This window comes from Nuphar pumila, unplaced genomic scaffold (genome assembly GCF_984573655.1).
Source record: "Nuphar pumila unplaced genomic scaffold, dmNupPumi1.hap1.1 HAP1_SCAFFOLD_1596, whole genome shotgun sequence".
Taxonomy (NCBI): domain Eukaryota; kingdom Viridiplantae; phylum Streptophyta; class Magnoliopsida; order Nymphaeales; family Nymphaeaceae; genus Nuphar; species Nuphar pumila.
Window position 1 is genome coordinate 13,202 of NW_028323719.1, and position 18,341 is coordinate 31,542.

Sequence of the window (18,341 nt, forward strand, 5' to 3'; positions counted from 1 at the left end):
CGCTGAAAAGCGTGGGCAAATGCACATGCGCACGTTTATAGATATGCGCACACGTCACAACCTACAGTGTCGTGCAGATAAGCCTTGTTTTGCTCTCACGAGGTCAGGCAATCATCTTCATAGGTGCAGGTCGCCCTCTTGACCAAGTCTTCTCAGTTCATCCCATGTATGGGTCATGTAGTACAATGGCCCCATGAATGGCGCCATTGCAATCTCAGCGCGCTAACCCTGACGCCCGCATCGTCGTCATCATCGACATCCCAAGGCCGACACATCAAATCGAAGCGTGACGAAAAATCGATTTGAGTGCAGACTTGACCCGATGCGCAACAGATGCCATGGCATTCGACGATTGCTTCCCACAGGCGCAGACGATGCGATCGTTCCCCCCAGCTGTGCATGATTTGCTCGACCTGGGGCAGCTTCTCTCTCCAGCGGAGAATGAACTGCGACTTAAAGTGAGGAGCTTCATGGTGAGTGCCGCAGAACCTGATGCCCTTTCTAATCTTGGTCACCAATCATGTGGGCATGATCTGGGTTGGAACAAGCGCGGGGGGACCAAGCCACTGCCGAGTCCTGGTCCCAGCCGCTGTTGGGCGCTTGTGCACTCCTCAGGAAGTGAGCGATTGTGTCCAAAACGATTTGGTTTGAAAATTACTACACCAGATGACATGACAACGTACAACTGAACAGGAAGATGGAGTGCATCCCATGTAGACAGGGACGTTGACTAATGATGTCTCGACACAAGGTGGGTCTGTGCACATCAAATATCGCAGCATGCAATGTTTCGCCTCTGCATGAAGGCCAGATGTATGAAAATGCTGCTCACTTGGTATGCAGCTGGCCTGTCCGCACATTATGGGTGCGAATGATTACAAAGGTTTGACTGGCACCCGCACTGCGCTGCCAGTACGGACAACAGTTGAAGGTCATTTCGAACACATTCCTCTTTAGCAGTGGCTAGAATTGTGCTCACGGTCAGACAGTATATGGCAAGCGTACTGAACTGCAGTATGCTGATTGACTTCGGGGCAAGCAATGAACCTTTAAACCCCTCACTGCCTGAAAATGTCAACCCATTTCTGGCTGGCCTCTTGTTTGGGTCAATGTATCCTCACAACTTTGCGGTCGTTGTGATTGCTTTTTCTGGTGGCATGTAACTTGAGTAGGCGAATGCTTGTTATGCTGGCACCTGGCTGCCAGGAACGTCCGCGAAATGCGATCGTAAAGCAGATTGCTATGCACAACTATGTGTATAGACCATTCGCGGTGGTGTTTGCAGGTGGCGGAGGTTGCTCCTGTGATTGTGGAGTTTTGGGAAAAGGCTGAGTTTCCTTTTGCGCTGGTGCCCAAGCTCGCAAAGTTGGGACTGGGGGGTGGCACGATTAAGGGTTATGGGTGCCCAGGACTCACTGTCACTGCCTTGGCAATGGTGCGTGCAGCCACTCTGATATGCAAGACCACGAGCACTGTTACATCAGCCTACCTTGTCGACCTAGGACCTAGACCTTGTGTAAGACTGTCTTATCTAAACATACGAAAAGAGCCATCCCAAGTGAGTGACACGTGTTATCCAGGATGACTGGATGATTAGCAGAAGATATAGAATTTGATTCTAATGATCTTGTTGCATGCATGTTTCTCGGGTTACGTTCTCAGCAACTGCGTAAGGCAGCCCTTGTCAAGGCGCATTCATGCTCATCCTGAGCGTGATGAGTTCCGGAACTTAGAACTCTGTAAGCCTCATGCGACATACCAGGCACACATGAAATCAGCTGGAGTTTTAATGTCGGACTTGACCTTGCTTGCTGACATTCATCTGCTGTCGCGTGTCACTTCAACAGTTGTTGCTGAACATCGGCCATTTGCAGCTACCTGTCTTCCTGATGTTGGAAATAGCCCTTTGAGTCGGGAGTACATGGTACAGCCAACAGTTAGGATACCTGAGGCTATGAGGGCACGGTGTTTTATCACCCTAGAACCTTTGCTGATGAGGGTGTGGGCTTCAATGCATGGTAGAGGTTGCAATAAGCTCAGCGTGTTGCATACATCAGCATCTGTACGAGATACCCAGCCTTTGTAGCACGACATGCATCTACCGTTACATGGCCGAGAACCAAAGAATCTACAGATTGTGTCTGTAGGGATGAGCATCTTTGCATTGAACCCTCAAGATGAGAACAAGGCCTCATTCATCCTGCCATTTAGAACAAACCCACGTTCCTAATTGCTGTGGCTGGCATGCAGGGTGTTGTGGAGATTGCGAGGGTTGATGCCTCCATGAGCACATTTTTGCTGGTCCACAACTGCCTGGCAGCGTTGACCATCGGCCTTTTGGTGCGTATACTGCTATGTCGTTCTGCTACGAACACGTGTATAAGAGTGAGTTCTGTCCGCAGCATTGAAGTTGCAGGCTGTCATAGCTCACATCAAGGCAATCATAAACAAGTTCTGCATCGACCGGATTGTGCCTGGTGCGATTGGGGATTGGGAATGGGGGAAAGTGAAGCGTACTGCACGACGTAGATTCTTCATCACGTCTCCGACGGCTCCTTCCTCAAAACGGAGGAATAGCGCATACCTGCAACATCATAACAGTGCAATTTGTTGCAGGGATCTGAGGAGCAGAAGCATGAGTGGCTGCCAGGAATGGCGGACTTGACCAAGGTCGGCTGCTGGGCGCTCACAGAGCCTTCCAATGGTAGCGACGCTTCAGCACTCACTACCACAGCGCACCGCGTGCCGGGGGGCTGGCGGCTCAATGGGCAAAAGCGCTGGATTGGGAATGGCACATGGTCGGATGTATCGATCATCTGGGCGCGTAACCTTGAGACGCAGCAGGTGTTGGTTCATTCTGACCTGTGACTTGTGACCTATGTGGCCATGAAACAAGCGGATGTGTCATCACCAATCTGCCCTGTTTGCAGGGCACTTGCCCCCTATTAATGGATGTCATTGCAACATTTACTGCACTACCTCGTCGTCATAGACGTGGGTGAATCCCAACTGCAGCTTTGAAATCAAATGCATACTGCATGCCATGGTACAGAAGTGTTTTGAGAGCATTTGGAGGCAAGTCAACTCAGATTAGCTAATCATCTTCTCAAACATGGTTGGGAACAATGTGCCAAAGTGCCGGTGCTGTCCTGTGAACGTGGTTTAACGTCCGAGCAGGTCAACGCCTTCATCGTGCGTAAGGGAGCAGCAGGTTTCACCACAAAGAAGATTGAGAACAAGATTGCGCTGCGATGCGTGCAAAATGCCGACATGACCTTCCAGGAGGTGTTTGTGCCGGACTCAGACAGACTGGAGGGAGTCAGCTCGTTCCAGGACACCAACAAGGTCCTCGCAATCAGCCGCATCATGGTGGCGTGGCAGCCTGTCGGCATTTGCATGGGCGTGTACGACATGTGTGTGCGATACACAAAGCAGCGCAAGCAATTTGGGCGGCCAATCGCCGCATTTCAGCTCTCGCAGGAAAAACTTGCGCGTATGGCTGGCACGATTCAAGCCATGTTTCTGATGGCACTGCGGCTGAGTCAGCTCAGCGAGAACAACGCCATGAGCCACAGCCAAGCGAGCCTTGTCAAAGCGTGGATCACTTTGCAGGCCCGGCAGGTATGTACTCTGGCATCTCAAGAAAGGTCGCATGTCTCCTCACTTTGGGTGCCTCGCAAGGACAGTCACTCAGGGAGGCGATGGCTGATACAACCATCATAACATCACATAGATAAGCAAGGACTACCGTAGTAAATCAAACATATGGTTCGTAACGCGTAACGCTGGGCCGGACAACCTTCCTTGGCGTTTATTATATTGGTAGCGCGTAATGATTGGGGGAAAAAAAAACCTTGTGAACGGTTGTTTAATAAATGTTGGATGTAACGGGTAACTCTGTCCAGAATTTTCTTAAGGTGCCTGCGGCACCCTGTGTACCCTGGCCTATTCGAAGCCCGACACCAGAACAAACCCTGTCATGAATGTAAGCATATAAGGGCCCATCTTACCTTGCAGAAACCACCATTTTGTCAACATGCACTGTCACGCACCGTCCACCCCAGCTGGGGCCGGTTCACGCAAGCAAAGGCAGTCATTGCTGTGTTTCAAGAAGGTGAAGGACATGACAACTGCTGAAAAAGCCGAACATGATGAGCGAGAATGGAATCGCATTGATGATTACTTGTTTGACAAAGATGACAGAGCGCCCCTGGTGTTAGATGTTAGTGCAGATGATGGTGATTGCCCGGCTGAGCTGGAGCGAAGGCAGAAGGAAGTAATCAGAAAGAGAGTTCTATCCCATGCACGTGTGAAACGCTTCCGAGAAAGGAAGGCTGCGCTGGCTTCCCAGGACGCACCAGCCCGCTTGCTCGACGATGGTGTGGATAGGGGTGAGTTGCCCGAGGGTTCCGATGGGGTGGATAGGGGTGAGTTGCCTGACACAGCTCAGACACAGCCCGCCAAGCGAAGGGTTGGCAGGCCCGAGGGTTCCAAGAACAAGCGAAAGCGACAGTACTCTCCTACACCTGTGGCACGGGACCAGAATGCGCGAGGCTTCGCCCGCAAGCGGTACAAATTGCTGTACCTTGAAAAAAAAATCGCCTGCGGCGCCAGTCATTTCCTCAACCGTATGAACGGTTGTTTAATAAATTGAAACGCGTAATGTTTTGGACTTCAACCTAATTGACGGTTGTTTAATAATGTAATGCCGTAACGCCCCTCATTTTCTCAACCATATGTTTAATTTACTACGGTAGGTTGCTCAGCTCGAAAGCAATCATCACATGTGAGGGAAGCATGCATTGCAGGTGTGCTCCCAAGGCCGTGAATTGCTCGGAGGCAATGGAGTCGTCTCAGACTTCCTGGTTGCCAAGGCCTTCTGCGACCTTGAAGCAATCTACACATACGAGGGGACGTACGACATCAACAGCTTGGTGGCAGCTCGCGGCATCACTGGTATTTCAGCTTTCAAGGCAAGATAGGCTGATGTTCTTGGGGTTTGACAAACTTGGTGGTCAAAGACGTAGACTTCAAGGATCCTGATGGAGGAATGTGTAGGTCACTTGTCATGCATAGTAGGGGTGTGCTCTTCATGTGCTCATCAGCCTCCGTTTACACTTCAGATTCCAACAGATAATTTTACACGATGAAAAGCTCGCTTGCATCACAGGCATCACAATATCCACGGTGACAATACTAGCAGGTATTCCCGATCGTGTTGACTGTTCAGGCAACCCTACATTGCACAATGGTGGTGGTCATGCACGGTCATCTAAGCTCTAGCATTAGCAGGGAGAACAAAAACCACTATCATCCAGTCACTTTCCACTTACTAAACAGTCTTTGGCTCAAATGTCATGGCCAAGCCGTTCATGCAATACCGGAGACCAGTCGGCTTGGGCCCGTCGTTGAAGACATGGCCGAGGTGGCCCTGGCAACGTTTGCAGCGTACTTCCGTTCTTGGAAGAAAGAAAATGGAGTAATCCGGCAACTCAGACACGGCATCTGGCAAAGGGGCATAAAATGATGGCCAACCTGTGCCAGAATCGTACTTGGTTGCCGATGAAAAGAGTGGCGCGTCACAACCTGCACACTTGAAGATACCTGCAAGCTCTCAAGGATGTGACAGCACGACTACCCACAAAGTAAACTCAGGGTGCGGACACCATGCTTGGTTGAGCTCGAGCACATTGAGTGTGAATGCCCGTCAATCATCTGTTGATTCTCATCGAAGCACTTCAGGGACATTCGCGTTGCAAATAGGATATCATGCTCAACTCTCGATTGAAGATTATGAAAGAAGTATAAAATTTTATGACAGTGGAGACGACTACACCCGGGCACAGGGGTCCTTTTCACATGTCGTCACGTCCTCCTTTGGACATTGCCCTCAAATGCAATTCCATAATGATAACATCACATTTGACCATGCTTACCCGCAGGTTTGCATTCCGGTCCTAGTGCTCTGCCATGCTTGGTTGGTGCCAAGGCATTGTTTGCGAAACATCACATTTGACCATGCTTACCCGCAGGTTTGCATTCCGGTCCTAGTGCTCTGCCATGCTTGGTTGGTGCCAAGGCATTGTTTGCGAATATTTTAGATGATTGCTTGTTTTTCTTGCATACACGGCTGCACGTTGTAATGAATGGCAATCCACTGTGAAACTCTGATCTTAGTGAGGCACTTTTTTTAGCAGAACAAAAAGTTCCACGGTAAAACCCACCAGGGTATCTGATCTGGAGATAGCTTTTCTTTCATGGGGAAAGATGCTGATCGATCCAACAACACTCGATTATTTGCGCGTTCCATTCTTCTTCGAAATTCGTGGGGGGGTCCGAGATTTAGAGATGAGTGTAGGCGAATGGAGCATAATAATGCGACACTGCCTGGCATGCAACCCTATAAAGTGCAAGACGTGTCCGAGGCGGTCGGTTGCGGTGAACTCATCAAAAAGTCTATCAACAATCGATAAACCTAAATTGCTCAGGCAATATCATTCTCTGATCATAGTTAGCAACCAACCCCTACTGCTAGACGAAACACGTGCAGGATGGAGTGCTTCGAGCTCACCTGTCCGCTTTTCAGAGTTCAGCGAACTGCTGAAAGGTAACTCAGTTGCCTCCTTTCTCAATACATCATATTGCGAGGCAGTCAGTTTGGCTCTCCATTCTGCATCCGATAAGCTGAAAGAACCCTGTCGATTCAACGTTGCTACCGCCTTATCGTCCGCAAATTCAGAGGCAAGGCTGCTTTGTGACACAGTAAGAGGAGCCAAAGTCGCAAGAATCACGGCACGCCTGTCAACATGCCTTCCGGCGCTTGACGAGTGCGCTTTCACGCACCTTGGCACGACCCGTCCAGGACCCGCTGCTGTTCGCGAGATAAACATACTTCCGATTCTGGTGGATTAGTATGATACACAAGGTTCAAGCCAAACAAAGTAGTAGTCGCATCAAAGGATCGCCCCCCTTCGTTTGTGCCCTCACGCCTGGTGTGCTCCCGCCTTGCTACGCTTTTGTGGTGAAAGCCTTGGCGGGATCGCCCTATCTGCCCTATCTGCCCTATCTAGATACTAATGGATACTTTCACATAAGATCTCTCAATCTGCCCTATGGATATTTACATGAGATCTATGTCGATCAACTTCAACGTGTTCGTCGTGGAGATTGCGTATCAGCCCCTGCTTCGTGACAAATGCAGCAAGCACCCGTCCTATGGCATGAGTAAATGCAGAGCCAGTTGTTTGCACCGATAGATTCCGCATATTTAACAGCGTCAGCACAGTACAAGTCGCTCACCCCTACGTTTACCTCCGAGCACCGTTGCACCATGACCTGCTCCACCTTCAAAATGTCGGTGCGCCCACAGCGCTCCTGCAGCGCAAAGCAGAGCTTCACATGCATTCACAGCGCGTCAAGTCGCCCTTTCTCTCATAGGCATGTGCGGGTTTGCGCCTCCAACCAGCCACAACCAGACTTCGAGCCCTCAAGCAAGCCTTCCAGCATGCTTGAAACCGCCAGGCAATCGCTGATAATTTTTTCCCAGGTATGTCTCCTTATGGTTGTTTTTTGCGCTGGCACATGTTTGTGTTGCCTTTATGTTGCTGCGTCGGATCCTTTGGGATTTGCTCCGATACTCTGGATACACTGGAGACAACAGGCAACACTAGGGTCGTTTCCAAGTGAACTTGCAAGGGACGATACATGAATGTGTTTTTGTGATTGTTTGTCGCAGTCCTTGGGACGACACGGCATGACAAGGTAGCTGTCGGCTTGGACTAATAGGGGTTGTTTTCATATAGAATCCGGGCCTCGTTGGACAGGCACAAGCCAGGACAACCCCCATTTTCGATTCGTTTTCCACGAATTTCACATATCGGAGGTATCCATCGGTACGTTCGCCTGCTCGGTGGCAAATCGCCACTTCAGTGCTGGCGCAGCACCATCGTCATTGCCAATAGACGTTAGCCAATACAACTCAACTCAAGCGGGGGTCATATGTGCAGAAGTACGATGTGCTGAGCGCCATGATGGGATCACTCGTCGTGACGACATACTTCGTGGCAGCTGGACAGGACCCTTTTCAGGCACTGTCCCTCACGGCTGCGAGCACCGTTATGGCATTGGTACGCAGCTATTTCCAACCGCGTTTCCAACCATAAAAAGCATTCCTGTAGATGTAACACTATCTCTGCGGGACGCCGTGTCGTGATGAATGTCTCTTCACCGGCAGTTCATTCCGGAAGCATGCACGAGAACATCGCGTGTCCCAAGGTGCGTGAGTGCGCAAACACTTGTGTCAAAAGAAGCTGTCAACTTAGCTGGTCCTCATGATATCTTTATCCCACAAGGTTCTCCTCTGAACCGAGTTCCCAGTGGTATATCGGCATGGCATGCGGCTTGTGACCAAGTTCGTATCCTTGTCCCATAGTACCCAACGGTTGCCAGCATGCGCTTTCTACCCCTCCTCGGTCAGCATTGCAGTCAACCCATGTCATGGCAACACCCTGTTTGTAGCGCGTCTCGGCTTGTCGCATATTATCCGAGAGAGTAAGGAGGGCGCATCGCTTTGTGTAGCCTACACTGTAGACGCTCTGAACATTTCGCATTATGTAAAACGCATCAGTGCCAAGAGCTGCAGCAGGGGCTATATCCGGTGACAAGAGATTATTCACCTTTATAACATAGTTTTGATTGGGTGTTTTGTCCATCGCTTCGCACTGTTGAGAAGATGTTTGTGCCTGCATAGAGTCAGTGGGCAGATGCACACGACGTTGCATCGTTTCATGCACATATTCCAGTGGTGGAGTTCAGATAAAGCTAACGGCCGGGTGTCATGTGTGCAGTTTGCAAATGAATTGTTCTTCGGCGACAGTTGAAACTCTGGCCAAGGTCAGCAGTGAAGCAGGACGTCACATTGCTGCCTGAACATGGCCCCCAACACCACCAAGCAGAGCCTACCAAAAGATTTTTTTCATGAAAGTGCATATGCACTGGACATCGCCAAAAATTACGACATAGCCGAGGCCCTTTCATGTCAACGAGACAATTGTTATGTCTGTCCCCCATTAGTTGCATCACTTGCTACGCCAACATAGCGCGGCGATGACATGCGCCGCCGCTGTGGCAAACGTTATAGCTGTATGTGCGTATGGTGGCAGAATTACATGACCAAATGCATAGCTTGGAAATTCTTCCAGCCAATCGTCAACTATTTTGCCTGTACTTGCCATTTTCATCATTTTGTCCACCTGTAGCTGCCCAGTTTTGAAACAGATTGCAAATTTCCTGCATGATTCGACCCATGAGTTTACATTCAATCCAATAGATGCCTGTACCCACGATAAGGTACCTGGGCACTCGGTACTTGGAGAAGTTCAACGCAATGGTGTAATGCGAACATGCTCGCCATCAGCCTTGTCTTCTGCTGCTATTGAGGGGTAGGCAAGCTGAAATCGCCATGTGTCACAGTGTCAGTGCATGTGCTGTTCGACCGCAAGATCGAAGCACAGAGTCTCTTTGCAACCATAACCTCCTGGGCTTGTGGTCATATCCCGAGAGAAAGGCCGTATCAACTCCATTGTGACAGCTGGCCAGTTCAGCGATACTATCTCAGATATATCTAGTCCTTGATACCAGTCTTGGAGCGGCACACAGGATGGGTTGTCGAGTTCTAAAAACTTGATGTGCGCGGAGTACAAGTGGCATGTAATACCAGCCAAATCCTGCGTCATATATGTAATACATCCTCCACTGGCACGTCGTCGGGCTGGCTTACTGCGCTGCCCGTGTGGTCGGCCCTGCGTCTTACTAACGCGGAGTTTCGCATGGCAGCCCGGCATCGGCTCGGCTTGGGGGTGCCGTCGCTGATCGACGCCCCTCCATGCACCTGCTCCGCTGGCGACTCGACGACGCCGGACCACGCTCTCTCCTGCAAACACAACGCTGGCAAGGCAATTGTGCGCCATGATATCTGGGCTTTTGCCTGGCGCCATGCCATCCGCCGCGCTGGTTGCGCATCGAGCGCGGAGCCGCTTTACAGCAGCCTTGGGGCCCCGGGGGCGCGAGGGGCTGCCACTCAACGTCGGGGCGACATCCTCGTGGTCTGGCCTGACGGTGGCGTCCGCATCCTGGACTGCGTCGTCACGCACCCGGCGGCTGCATCGTACGTGCGAGACGCAGCGGAGGCTGGAGGGTCTGCGGCTGCGAAGGCTGAGGCGAGGAAGCGGGCGGAGTTCGCGGAGGTTGGCGAAGGCTCTGCGTTCGACTTTGTGCCGCTTGCAGTTGAGTCATACGGCCGCATAGGTGTCGCGGCGTCGCGGTTCTTGTCGGAGCTTGGCGACCTGGTGGAGGCGGCAGGTCGGGTGTCCAAGGCCGCTTTCGTACGGACTGTGCGTCGGGAGCTCAGTTGCGCCCTGTGCAAGGGCAATGCGCGCATGTATTACAACTCTCTCTCGCGCATTGCCGTTCGTTTCGGGCACAACTTCCGGCCGGGCTGTGATGAGCCGATGGAGGGCCCGGATGATGAGCGTCTTACTTAGTTGTTTCGTTTGTGTCGCTGTGTGCTTTGTCTTCCTTTGTTTTTCATTCGCGTTTTGGTGGTCTTTCCTGGTTTGCCAGCCCTGTCGCTTGTAACACATATGTAATACAAGCGACAGGGCCGGCAAATCTAGGAAAGGCTACCGAAAGACGAACAAAAGAAAAGAAAAAGGAAGACAAAGCACACTGCGACACAAACAAACAACGAAGCAAGTCAGACCTCAACCGGGCCCTCTGCCGGCTCATCACATCCTGGCTGGAAGTTGTGTCCAACACGCACAGCAATGCGCGAGAGAGAGCGCGTCATATATCATTGCGTTATGTATCGCATCTGGGAATGGTATTAGTCTTGACTGCCTCTCACTTTCGGAGGTATATCAGGGTGTCACTCCACTATGATGATGATAACGCAGCCACTGCGTGTGACAGTGTAGGGGGGCATGAAACCCCTAAGCCCCGGACCTGACCCTGGTCGGCCAGGTGCTCGGCTTAGGGCCTACGAGAGGCGGATACACACGTCCCGTCCGGACGCATGCTCTACAGTAGGAACGCCAAATCCCCCGTACGTACCATGTAGTCAGAGAGAAAAAAAATTCTCTGAGGGGTACTGGGCGGAGATGCGCTGCGATCAACACAACTGCTACCTCACTACGCACCGAATGCATACGTAGCAAGTGTTGCGTTGCACGCAAAGACCATGGTTCGTGACTGCCCACAGATGAGTGCGTTGTCATGCCACGTCATACCGGCGAGTTAAAGGTAGTCAGAACTCGAGCAGTATATCAGGGTGTCACTCCACTATGATGATGATGAGGCAGCCACTGCGCGTGACAGTGTAGGGGGGCATGAAACCCCTAAGCCCCGGACCTGACCCTGGTCGGCCAGGTGCTCGGCTTAGGGCCTACGAGAGGCGGATACACACGGCCCGTCCGAGACGCATGCTCTACAGTAGGAACGCCAAATCCCCCCCCCTCAAACCCCCCCTCATCACCCAACAATAGTCAACACACACCCACACACACCCCAGACCAGGCCATGCCCACACAGACGTTAAAATCCGCACGCCTGCTGTCCGCCGGGCAAGTGGTCTGCGGGCTCCACCGCGGCTTGCATCACGCCTACACCGTGGGCCAGAACGTTGGCGGGCATGGCCGCAAACATCTGGCGCGTTGACGTCAGCGCCTGTGCCTTGGAAGGCGTCACGTACTCACGATAGCACGTTGACCGCCAGTCCCCTTGTCGCTGGATTAGAACATCCGGCACCCCCGCCTGAAAGGCAAAGGTGGCCCCACCCCTGCGAAAGCTGTGCCCTGCCATCTTGGTCGGATCCACCCCCACCAGCTCCCCCATGGCATTAGCCGACTTCACCAGACAGTCGTGCCCCAAGGGCACAATCGCCGACCCCACGCGGAAGCTAAAGGCTGGCAATACCGCCGTCGCATAGTCCAAGCGGTTAACCCGCACATGGTTATCCCACGCAACCACCGGATCCAGAGAGTGTCCCCGCACGCCAGCTATCCACACCGTTGGCGCCGCCCCCACCTGGCGAGTCTTAGACGCCCGCACAGTCACACGCAGAGCATACACCTCCTGATCGACGGCCATGTCGCAAACGCGCAAGCACTTCTCCGACGGGCCAGGCCCACTCGTTGTGTTGCTCTTGCGGAAGTACCCAAAGAAAGTGACCAGCATACACGCCCATATTGCCGCCACCTTTGGCTCCTGCACGATGCGTGGCCCCAGCCGATTTCCCAGCGCCAGCAACATGGCTGGAGTGATCGGTTGTTTCTGTCCCGCCCCCAGCTTTTTGACCCGGTCGATACCCTTCAGTGTGCGATACAACAACGGCCAAGAGCTCAGGTCCGCGAATTCCAGCAGGCCGCGGCTCACATAGAAGCTGCGCAGGCCCTTGAGATATTGCCGCACGCTGGCAGCTGCTAGCGTGCGTGCCAACAATGCCGCATAGGAGCAAACAACTGTTTCTGTCGGCTCCTCAAATGGCAGGTCGAAGAACACACCAAACACCGCGAAGGCTGCCTTCGTACGTGGCGTCCGTCGGGAGCTCAGCTGTGCTTTGTGCAAGGGCAACGCGCGCATGTACTACAAGTCCCTCTCTCGTATCGCCGTGAACGTCGGCTCGGACTTCCATGCAGGGTGTGATGCACCGCAGGAAGATCCCGGCGTAGCTTAGGTTGCTGGTTTTCTTGTGTGTTTTGTCTTAGTTTGTGACGTTGTTTTCAGTGTTAGTTTCTGTGTTTTTCCTGTTCTGCCAACCCTGTCGCTTGTAACAAGCACACAAAACACCGCGAAATACCGCAGCTGCGCCGCGTATTGCGTTTCTGTAGTCACGGCCAGCGCCCGGCGTTGAAATCCCACTGCCTCCGCGTGCAATGACAGAAGTATCCCCATCTTATTCGGCACTGCAACAAGACAAGCCCTGAATAAAAAATCGCCACTCCCCAGGTACGCACTACAAACGAGTCAACGCATCCAGGAAGGGTGAGAGAACCCCGTGTGACCCCGTCACCAAACTATGTGCCCGCCCGGCAAACACATGCAGACGATCCCTCGACAGAGGGTCTGCCAACACGTTGTCCACCCCTGCGATATGCAACGGAAGAACACGCACATTCAGTTGCACACACATGCTCAGGAACACCCTAGTCAGATGCGCCATGACAGGAGAATCAATGTGTGCCGTCAAGTCACGCACGCTGCGGCAAGCAGCCATGCTATCAGAGCGTATCACCGTAAACTTGTTCCTGAACACCTCAGGGTACACGTCCAGCAGCACGCAAAACACAAACATTTCCCAATGATTTGCATCGGTAGATGGCTCCAGCCATTCGCCGGTCTCTAACTGCCGCCGCACACCCGGGCTGGCTAAGACCGCTGCCGTCCCATCCGGCCGCCGGGCCGGGTACTCAAGGTTACATGCCTCGCCTGTGAGGTCCAGAAACCCACGGTCGACAAAGAGGCCAACCCCCCTGAGCCCCCTCGGGCGTCGAGGAAGGTGTTGGCCTGCTGGTGCTCCACACCCATGGCCACGATGGCGACGCGACGGTCTCCATTGCGCAGCCGCAGGCAGTCCAGCCACCACTGCATGTCCGCCCTTAGTGCGGCTGGGACATGCAGCTTGTGCGCACTACCGCGCATCCCTCCGTTGGGCCGGAAGCGCAGGCGCCGCACTCCATGTAAGAACGCGCGGCCCCAGAACACTACTGTGCTGCAAAACGACAGGTATCCGAAGAGCTTGTCTAGCTGTTTCCGACTAATTGACTTGGCATCCCGAACCTCCCGGGCCAGCGTGAGGGCTTTCTCCACCTTGTCTGCTGGTAGCGCCACCGTCATGGCCGTCGAGTCCAATGACAGACCCAGCCACACAAGAGTCCTGCACGGCGCTATGCACTTGTGCGCCTCCCTGTTCACTGCAAACCCCAGGTCGCCAAGCATCTGGATGATGAGCTCCCAAGCTACCCTGCAATCCGCTTTGTGCTCCGCAATGACCAGCCAGTCGTTGCAGACCACGCAAATTTCCAGCCATCCCGGCAGGCCTGCCTCGCAACTGCCTCTGTACCGCCCACAGAACCGCCATCGAAAAACAATAGGCCACTTCCGGTGCGTTTCTTTGGCCAAAGCTGAGCCGTGCGTCCACAAAGGCCCCCATGCCGTCCCAGCGGAATCCCATCAGCCCCCAATCTGCAGGGTCCAGCGGAATGTGGCGGAAAAATGCCGCGATATCAATCTTGGCAATCCAGCAGCCCGGCCTCATAGCCCGGAAGGCCGCATCGACTCTGTCGTACGACATGCGAACGTAGTCAATTCTGTCGTTCAAGCTGCCTTCGTGCGGGGACGAAAAGTCGTGGATAATTCTCACTTTGCCCGGCGCGTTGTGGATGACCCCCAATGGGTGCCACCAACGCGCCTGCTCCTGCATGAACCACTTCCCGGGAGTCGCGAGCATCCCGCTGCTCCGCTCCCCTCGCAGCACGTGCTCCGCGATCGGCCCCATGATAGGGTCGCGGCAGCTGGCGTGGTTCTGGACATCGTATGGCTCTGGCCGCTGCTCCGGCACGGCAACTGCCAAGCCATGCTCGAGCACGTAGGCGACAAACTCAAAGTGCTCCGAATCGTGGCATTGAGCAGCCCACACCCGCCGGCGCTGCCGCAGGGGGTTGGCGTCGAAGTGCTCTGAGACCCATCTACGGACCCTCCCTGGCCAGTGAACCCACCGTCTAGGTGCCCATACTGCAGACGTGGCCATTGCCGCGGACGCCGCCACTTTCCCCGTCATCAGGGCTCGAACCACGACCGGGCCCCCTTGCCAGATCGCTGAACTCCCGGCCAGACCCGCAGGCCACCTTAGGGCCGCATGCGATAGTTACGGGGCACGGTTGCTTCCGGCGCCCCCGCGGTCGCCCTCGCGGTCATCGCGCGCAGGCGGGTTGCGATCGGCCCCGCGGTTGCTGCCCGCGCCGGGCGACGGAGCGAAGTTGTCGCGTGGCCTCTTCACCTGCCAGCGCCTCACAGAGCTGTCCGTGTTGAGCACCCCCGCCGCCTTCAGCTTATCGTGCACGTAGACGACGGCTGCGTCCTGCGTGACGTCCTCTCCCCCGCGAACTTGGCCTTGCTCGCGTTATCAAAGATGTTCTGCAGCCGCGTCGACAGGAGAATGAACATTGGGAGATTCACCATACCCCCGAGGGCGTCCCACGGGATGCGCTCCCTGTACCGAAACGCCTCGAAGCGGTCGATGGCCACGATGACCTGCCACCACATCTCCCGCTTCGCCTCCTCCGTCTGGTGCGGCGCCGGCAGCGCTGACATTTCCATCAGCTGGGCGAGGATCAGGTCAGCGTATACCGAATGCGCCGCAGCGTCCCGCAGCGGATGAGCACACCCGTACTTCACAGCCACCCCAGGCCGTTCCGAGAACATCTGGCGCAGCCCCTCCAGGGACAGCAGGTGCTTCTCAACGTCCTTCTTGACAACATCCAGTTTCGCATAGAACTTGGGCATGCGCTCCTTGCCGTTCACGGTCATGTTGTTCTCCACCACCCCGGGCGCGCCAAACGGCAGCGTCACGCGTTGGCTGTTGGTCGGGTGCACCAGCTTGCCCACGCTGTCCAGGTACGGTGAGGAGACTGCCAGCATCTCCGCCGCTCCCGACTGCCCCGGCATAGCGCGACTGACGGCGGTCATTGCCTGCTCCTTCCAGCCTGCACAACACGGTGGCTCACCGCCAGCCACAGGCACCACATACCTCCGCAACCCAGGAGAATTCCCGGCCAACACAAGAGCTCCCGCTCAAGGCCATTCCCCTTCACCCTTTTCCCCCCGTGTCAACAAGGGGAAGCAGCTCCCGCTGCTGTCGACGGGCATTCGCCCGAGAGAATATCCCAAGCACTCTCCACGCTTACCCAGCCGTATGCATGCCCGCAAGCCGCAAACGAACACGCAGCAAACAGGAAAACTTGCCAGGAAATCCAACGCAAGCCAAACACGAGGGCAACCAAGAGTACCTCACGGATGAAACACAACCAACTCCACGACGCACGGACGCACCAACGTCATGCCACTAACCCTAAAAGCTTAAAGGCCCGCAGAACCACACATCGTCGCAAGAAGCAACATTAATATACAATATACAATGTGAACTTCTCTTAATCGAAGGATACGCACTGCTCAACTCGGAATCCGGTCGCACTCCCAACGCCTGCAGAATGCGCCCAGGCGCGCCAACCTGCCCATCCTTCGCCAGACCAGTGAGTGTCTCAACCTGCTGCGCAAGATCGGGATGATGATCCAAATAAGACTTGATGCTCTGCAAATCGCAAATCGCCTGCACCTTGTCGAGCGGAACGTCGGTCGCCATCACCGAGTCCTGAAGCAGTGCATGCGACCTCTGGCCCTGGATGAGCTGGTTCTTCACGCTCTCCGAGAATCCATCCCACATCTGCTGGCGATCAGCCAAACAAGAACCTGGCTCAAGCCAATCTGGGGCCTCCTGCGGAAGTCCGTCTTGAGCCGCCATAGTAGATCCGTTCATCGTACCTCAACAAAAAAATTCTCTGAGGGGTACTGGGCGGAGATGCGCTGCGATCAAGACAGCTGCTACCTCACTACGCACGAATGCATACGTAGCAAGTGTTGCGTTGCACGCAAAGACCATGGCTCGTGACTGCCCACAGATGAGCGCGTTGTCATGCCACGTCATACCGGCGAGTTAAAGGTAGTCAGAACTCGAGCAAAAGACACAGCATATGCACATGTTGCACAACACACATCGTGATCAACAGTGAGATGCTTCGGGAGGGCATGTCAATGTAAATGCCTGAGAGACAGAGGAAATGCCTGCAAACGGTTGGAGGCGTTGCAGCAAGCAAGCCAACTACTGTGCTATGGTATGTTGTCATGCACGCTGGTGAGTCTGGCCCCATTCCAAACACAAAACAAACCAGTTAAACGCCGGCTGCACGGCACGTATTTCACGTGCGGATAGACGACTGCAACCAGGCAATCACCAACGGCGGCCACCTCGTCGATCTCCTCGACCCCGTGGAGTGCGTCCACGCGATCGTCCCCCCCGTTGACTCCCTCTGCCCGCATGACTTGCGTCCCGCTTCCGACCCCGATGGCCCGTGAACGCGTTCTCTCTCCCCTCAGGCGACCGTCCGTGGGGAGACCGCCCTCGAGAAGCAAAAGGCCGCTTCCTGCCAGGGTCAGAGCCCTCCCCGCGGCCCCGAGCTCTCGAGGTCTCAGCCCTGCCACCATTGGAACCAGGGTCGTGGCCGTGCAGCTGCGCCTCAAACACGGCCTGGAATTTCTCAGAACTTGGCCCATCGGCTGCACCACTGTCCGCCACCTGGCGAGCGCGCTTGACCTTTTTCACCTTGCCGCGATCGTACTCCTGGTCGTACTCGTCCTGAACCTTGCGCTTTGGCTGCTCGCGCTTTCCGATCTTGTCGGCCTGCCGCGCCAATGCAGGGTCCACATCGTCCCAGCGGCCAGCAGGAAGCTGCCGCCTACCGGAGCCCCGAAGCAGCATAGCAACACCATCAGACGAAGAGTCAGCGCGCCAGCTGGGCTTAGCAGCAGAGCGGTCGGAGTGCGATGCTGCGTCATTCCGAACGCCGACCGATTCATTGCTCCTCGACTCCCGCGGCATATTCTCGGCGTTGCGGGAAGCTGGCTTGATGTCATGGCGCGACGTGACTGGCGAGGAAGGGGCAGCCGGAGCAGCGGGCACAGCAGCAGGCTGGGCAGATGCAGCATGTGCGGAAGAGTCATGAGCCTTGGAGCGGCACATGATGGAGCCACGGTGAGCTCGGCCGGTGATATTGATCGCCATGAGATAGGGGAGCGACATGCGCTTGCCAACCCTCTTCCCGCTCCGCAGCTTGGTGGGTGAATCGCCTCCCGGAGCCTCTGCGCCCTCGCTCACCTTCTCATTCCTGCAGGCAACAACTCGTTAGCGACATCGCGTGCATCACGTCTCGCTCGGGGCACGATCGTTGGCTGGGATGACACAGGACCATGCAGACTTGCACATGTTTCGAAATACCCCGGTTTGTACGATATGAACTTCAGGTTTCGGTGCGTGGCTGAGGACACAGCCATTCTCTGCACCTTGACATGCGTTCAATGGCTGATTTGCTACTCATGGAAACACACAGGATTTGGCGCATGATTTGACAAAGGAAATGGACAAGCAACACGGCATCGGTACCATGGACGGGGGCAAATATTCTCAGCATCTTCCCCATGCAACAAGCACGTTGCATGCCTGAGAGTGGGACGCA

At 54.5% G+C, this 18,341-nt stretch overlaps 1 protein-coding gene and 1 long non-coding RNA gene across 2 annotated transcripts; both read left to right on the forward strand.

The window, feature by feature from the left end:
* The first annotated feature begins 374 nt into the window (after positions 1–374).
* Positions 375–14,778, forward strand: LOC149809183 (acyl-coenzyme A oxidase 4, peroxisomal-like). The gene is made up of 7 exons (XM_089994965.1): positions 375–473; positions 1,286–1,435; positions 2,251–2,340; positions 2,617–2,844; positions 3,178–3,621; positions 4,809–4,973; positions 14,602–14,778. The coding sequence occupies exons 1-7, from the start codon at positions 375–377 to the stop codon at positions 14,776–14,778; spliced, it is 1,353 nt and encodes a 450-aa protein (XP_089851091.1).
* Positions 7,479–8,918, forward strand: LOC149809184 (uncharacterized). Its single transcript, XR_016429846.1, has 4 exons — positions 7,479–7,546; positions 7,803–7,892; positions 8,007–8,126; positions 8,847–8,918. It is a non-coding gene; the product is annotated as an uncharacterized LOC149809184 (long non-coding RNA).
* Positions 14,779–18,341: the final 3,563 nt, after the last annotated feature.

What these genes read in the sequence shown, in the direction of transcription:
- LOC149809183 (XM_089994965.1), top strand. Translation starts at nt 375, where the DNA reads ATGCGATCGTTCCCCCCAGCTGTGCATGATTTGCTCGACCTGGGGCAG. An exon ending in GTAACCTTGAGACGCAGCAG is followed by an intron (nt 2,845 to 3,177) that starts GTGTTGGTTCAT and finishes ACGTCCGAGCAG; the next exon opens with GTCAACGCCTTCATCGTGCG. An exon ending in TCACTTTGCAGGCCCGGCAG is followed by an intron (nt 3,622 to 4,808) that starts GTATGTACTCTG and finishes CATGCATTGCAG; the next exon opens with GTGTGCTCCCAAGGCCGTGA.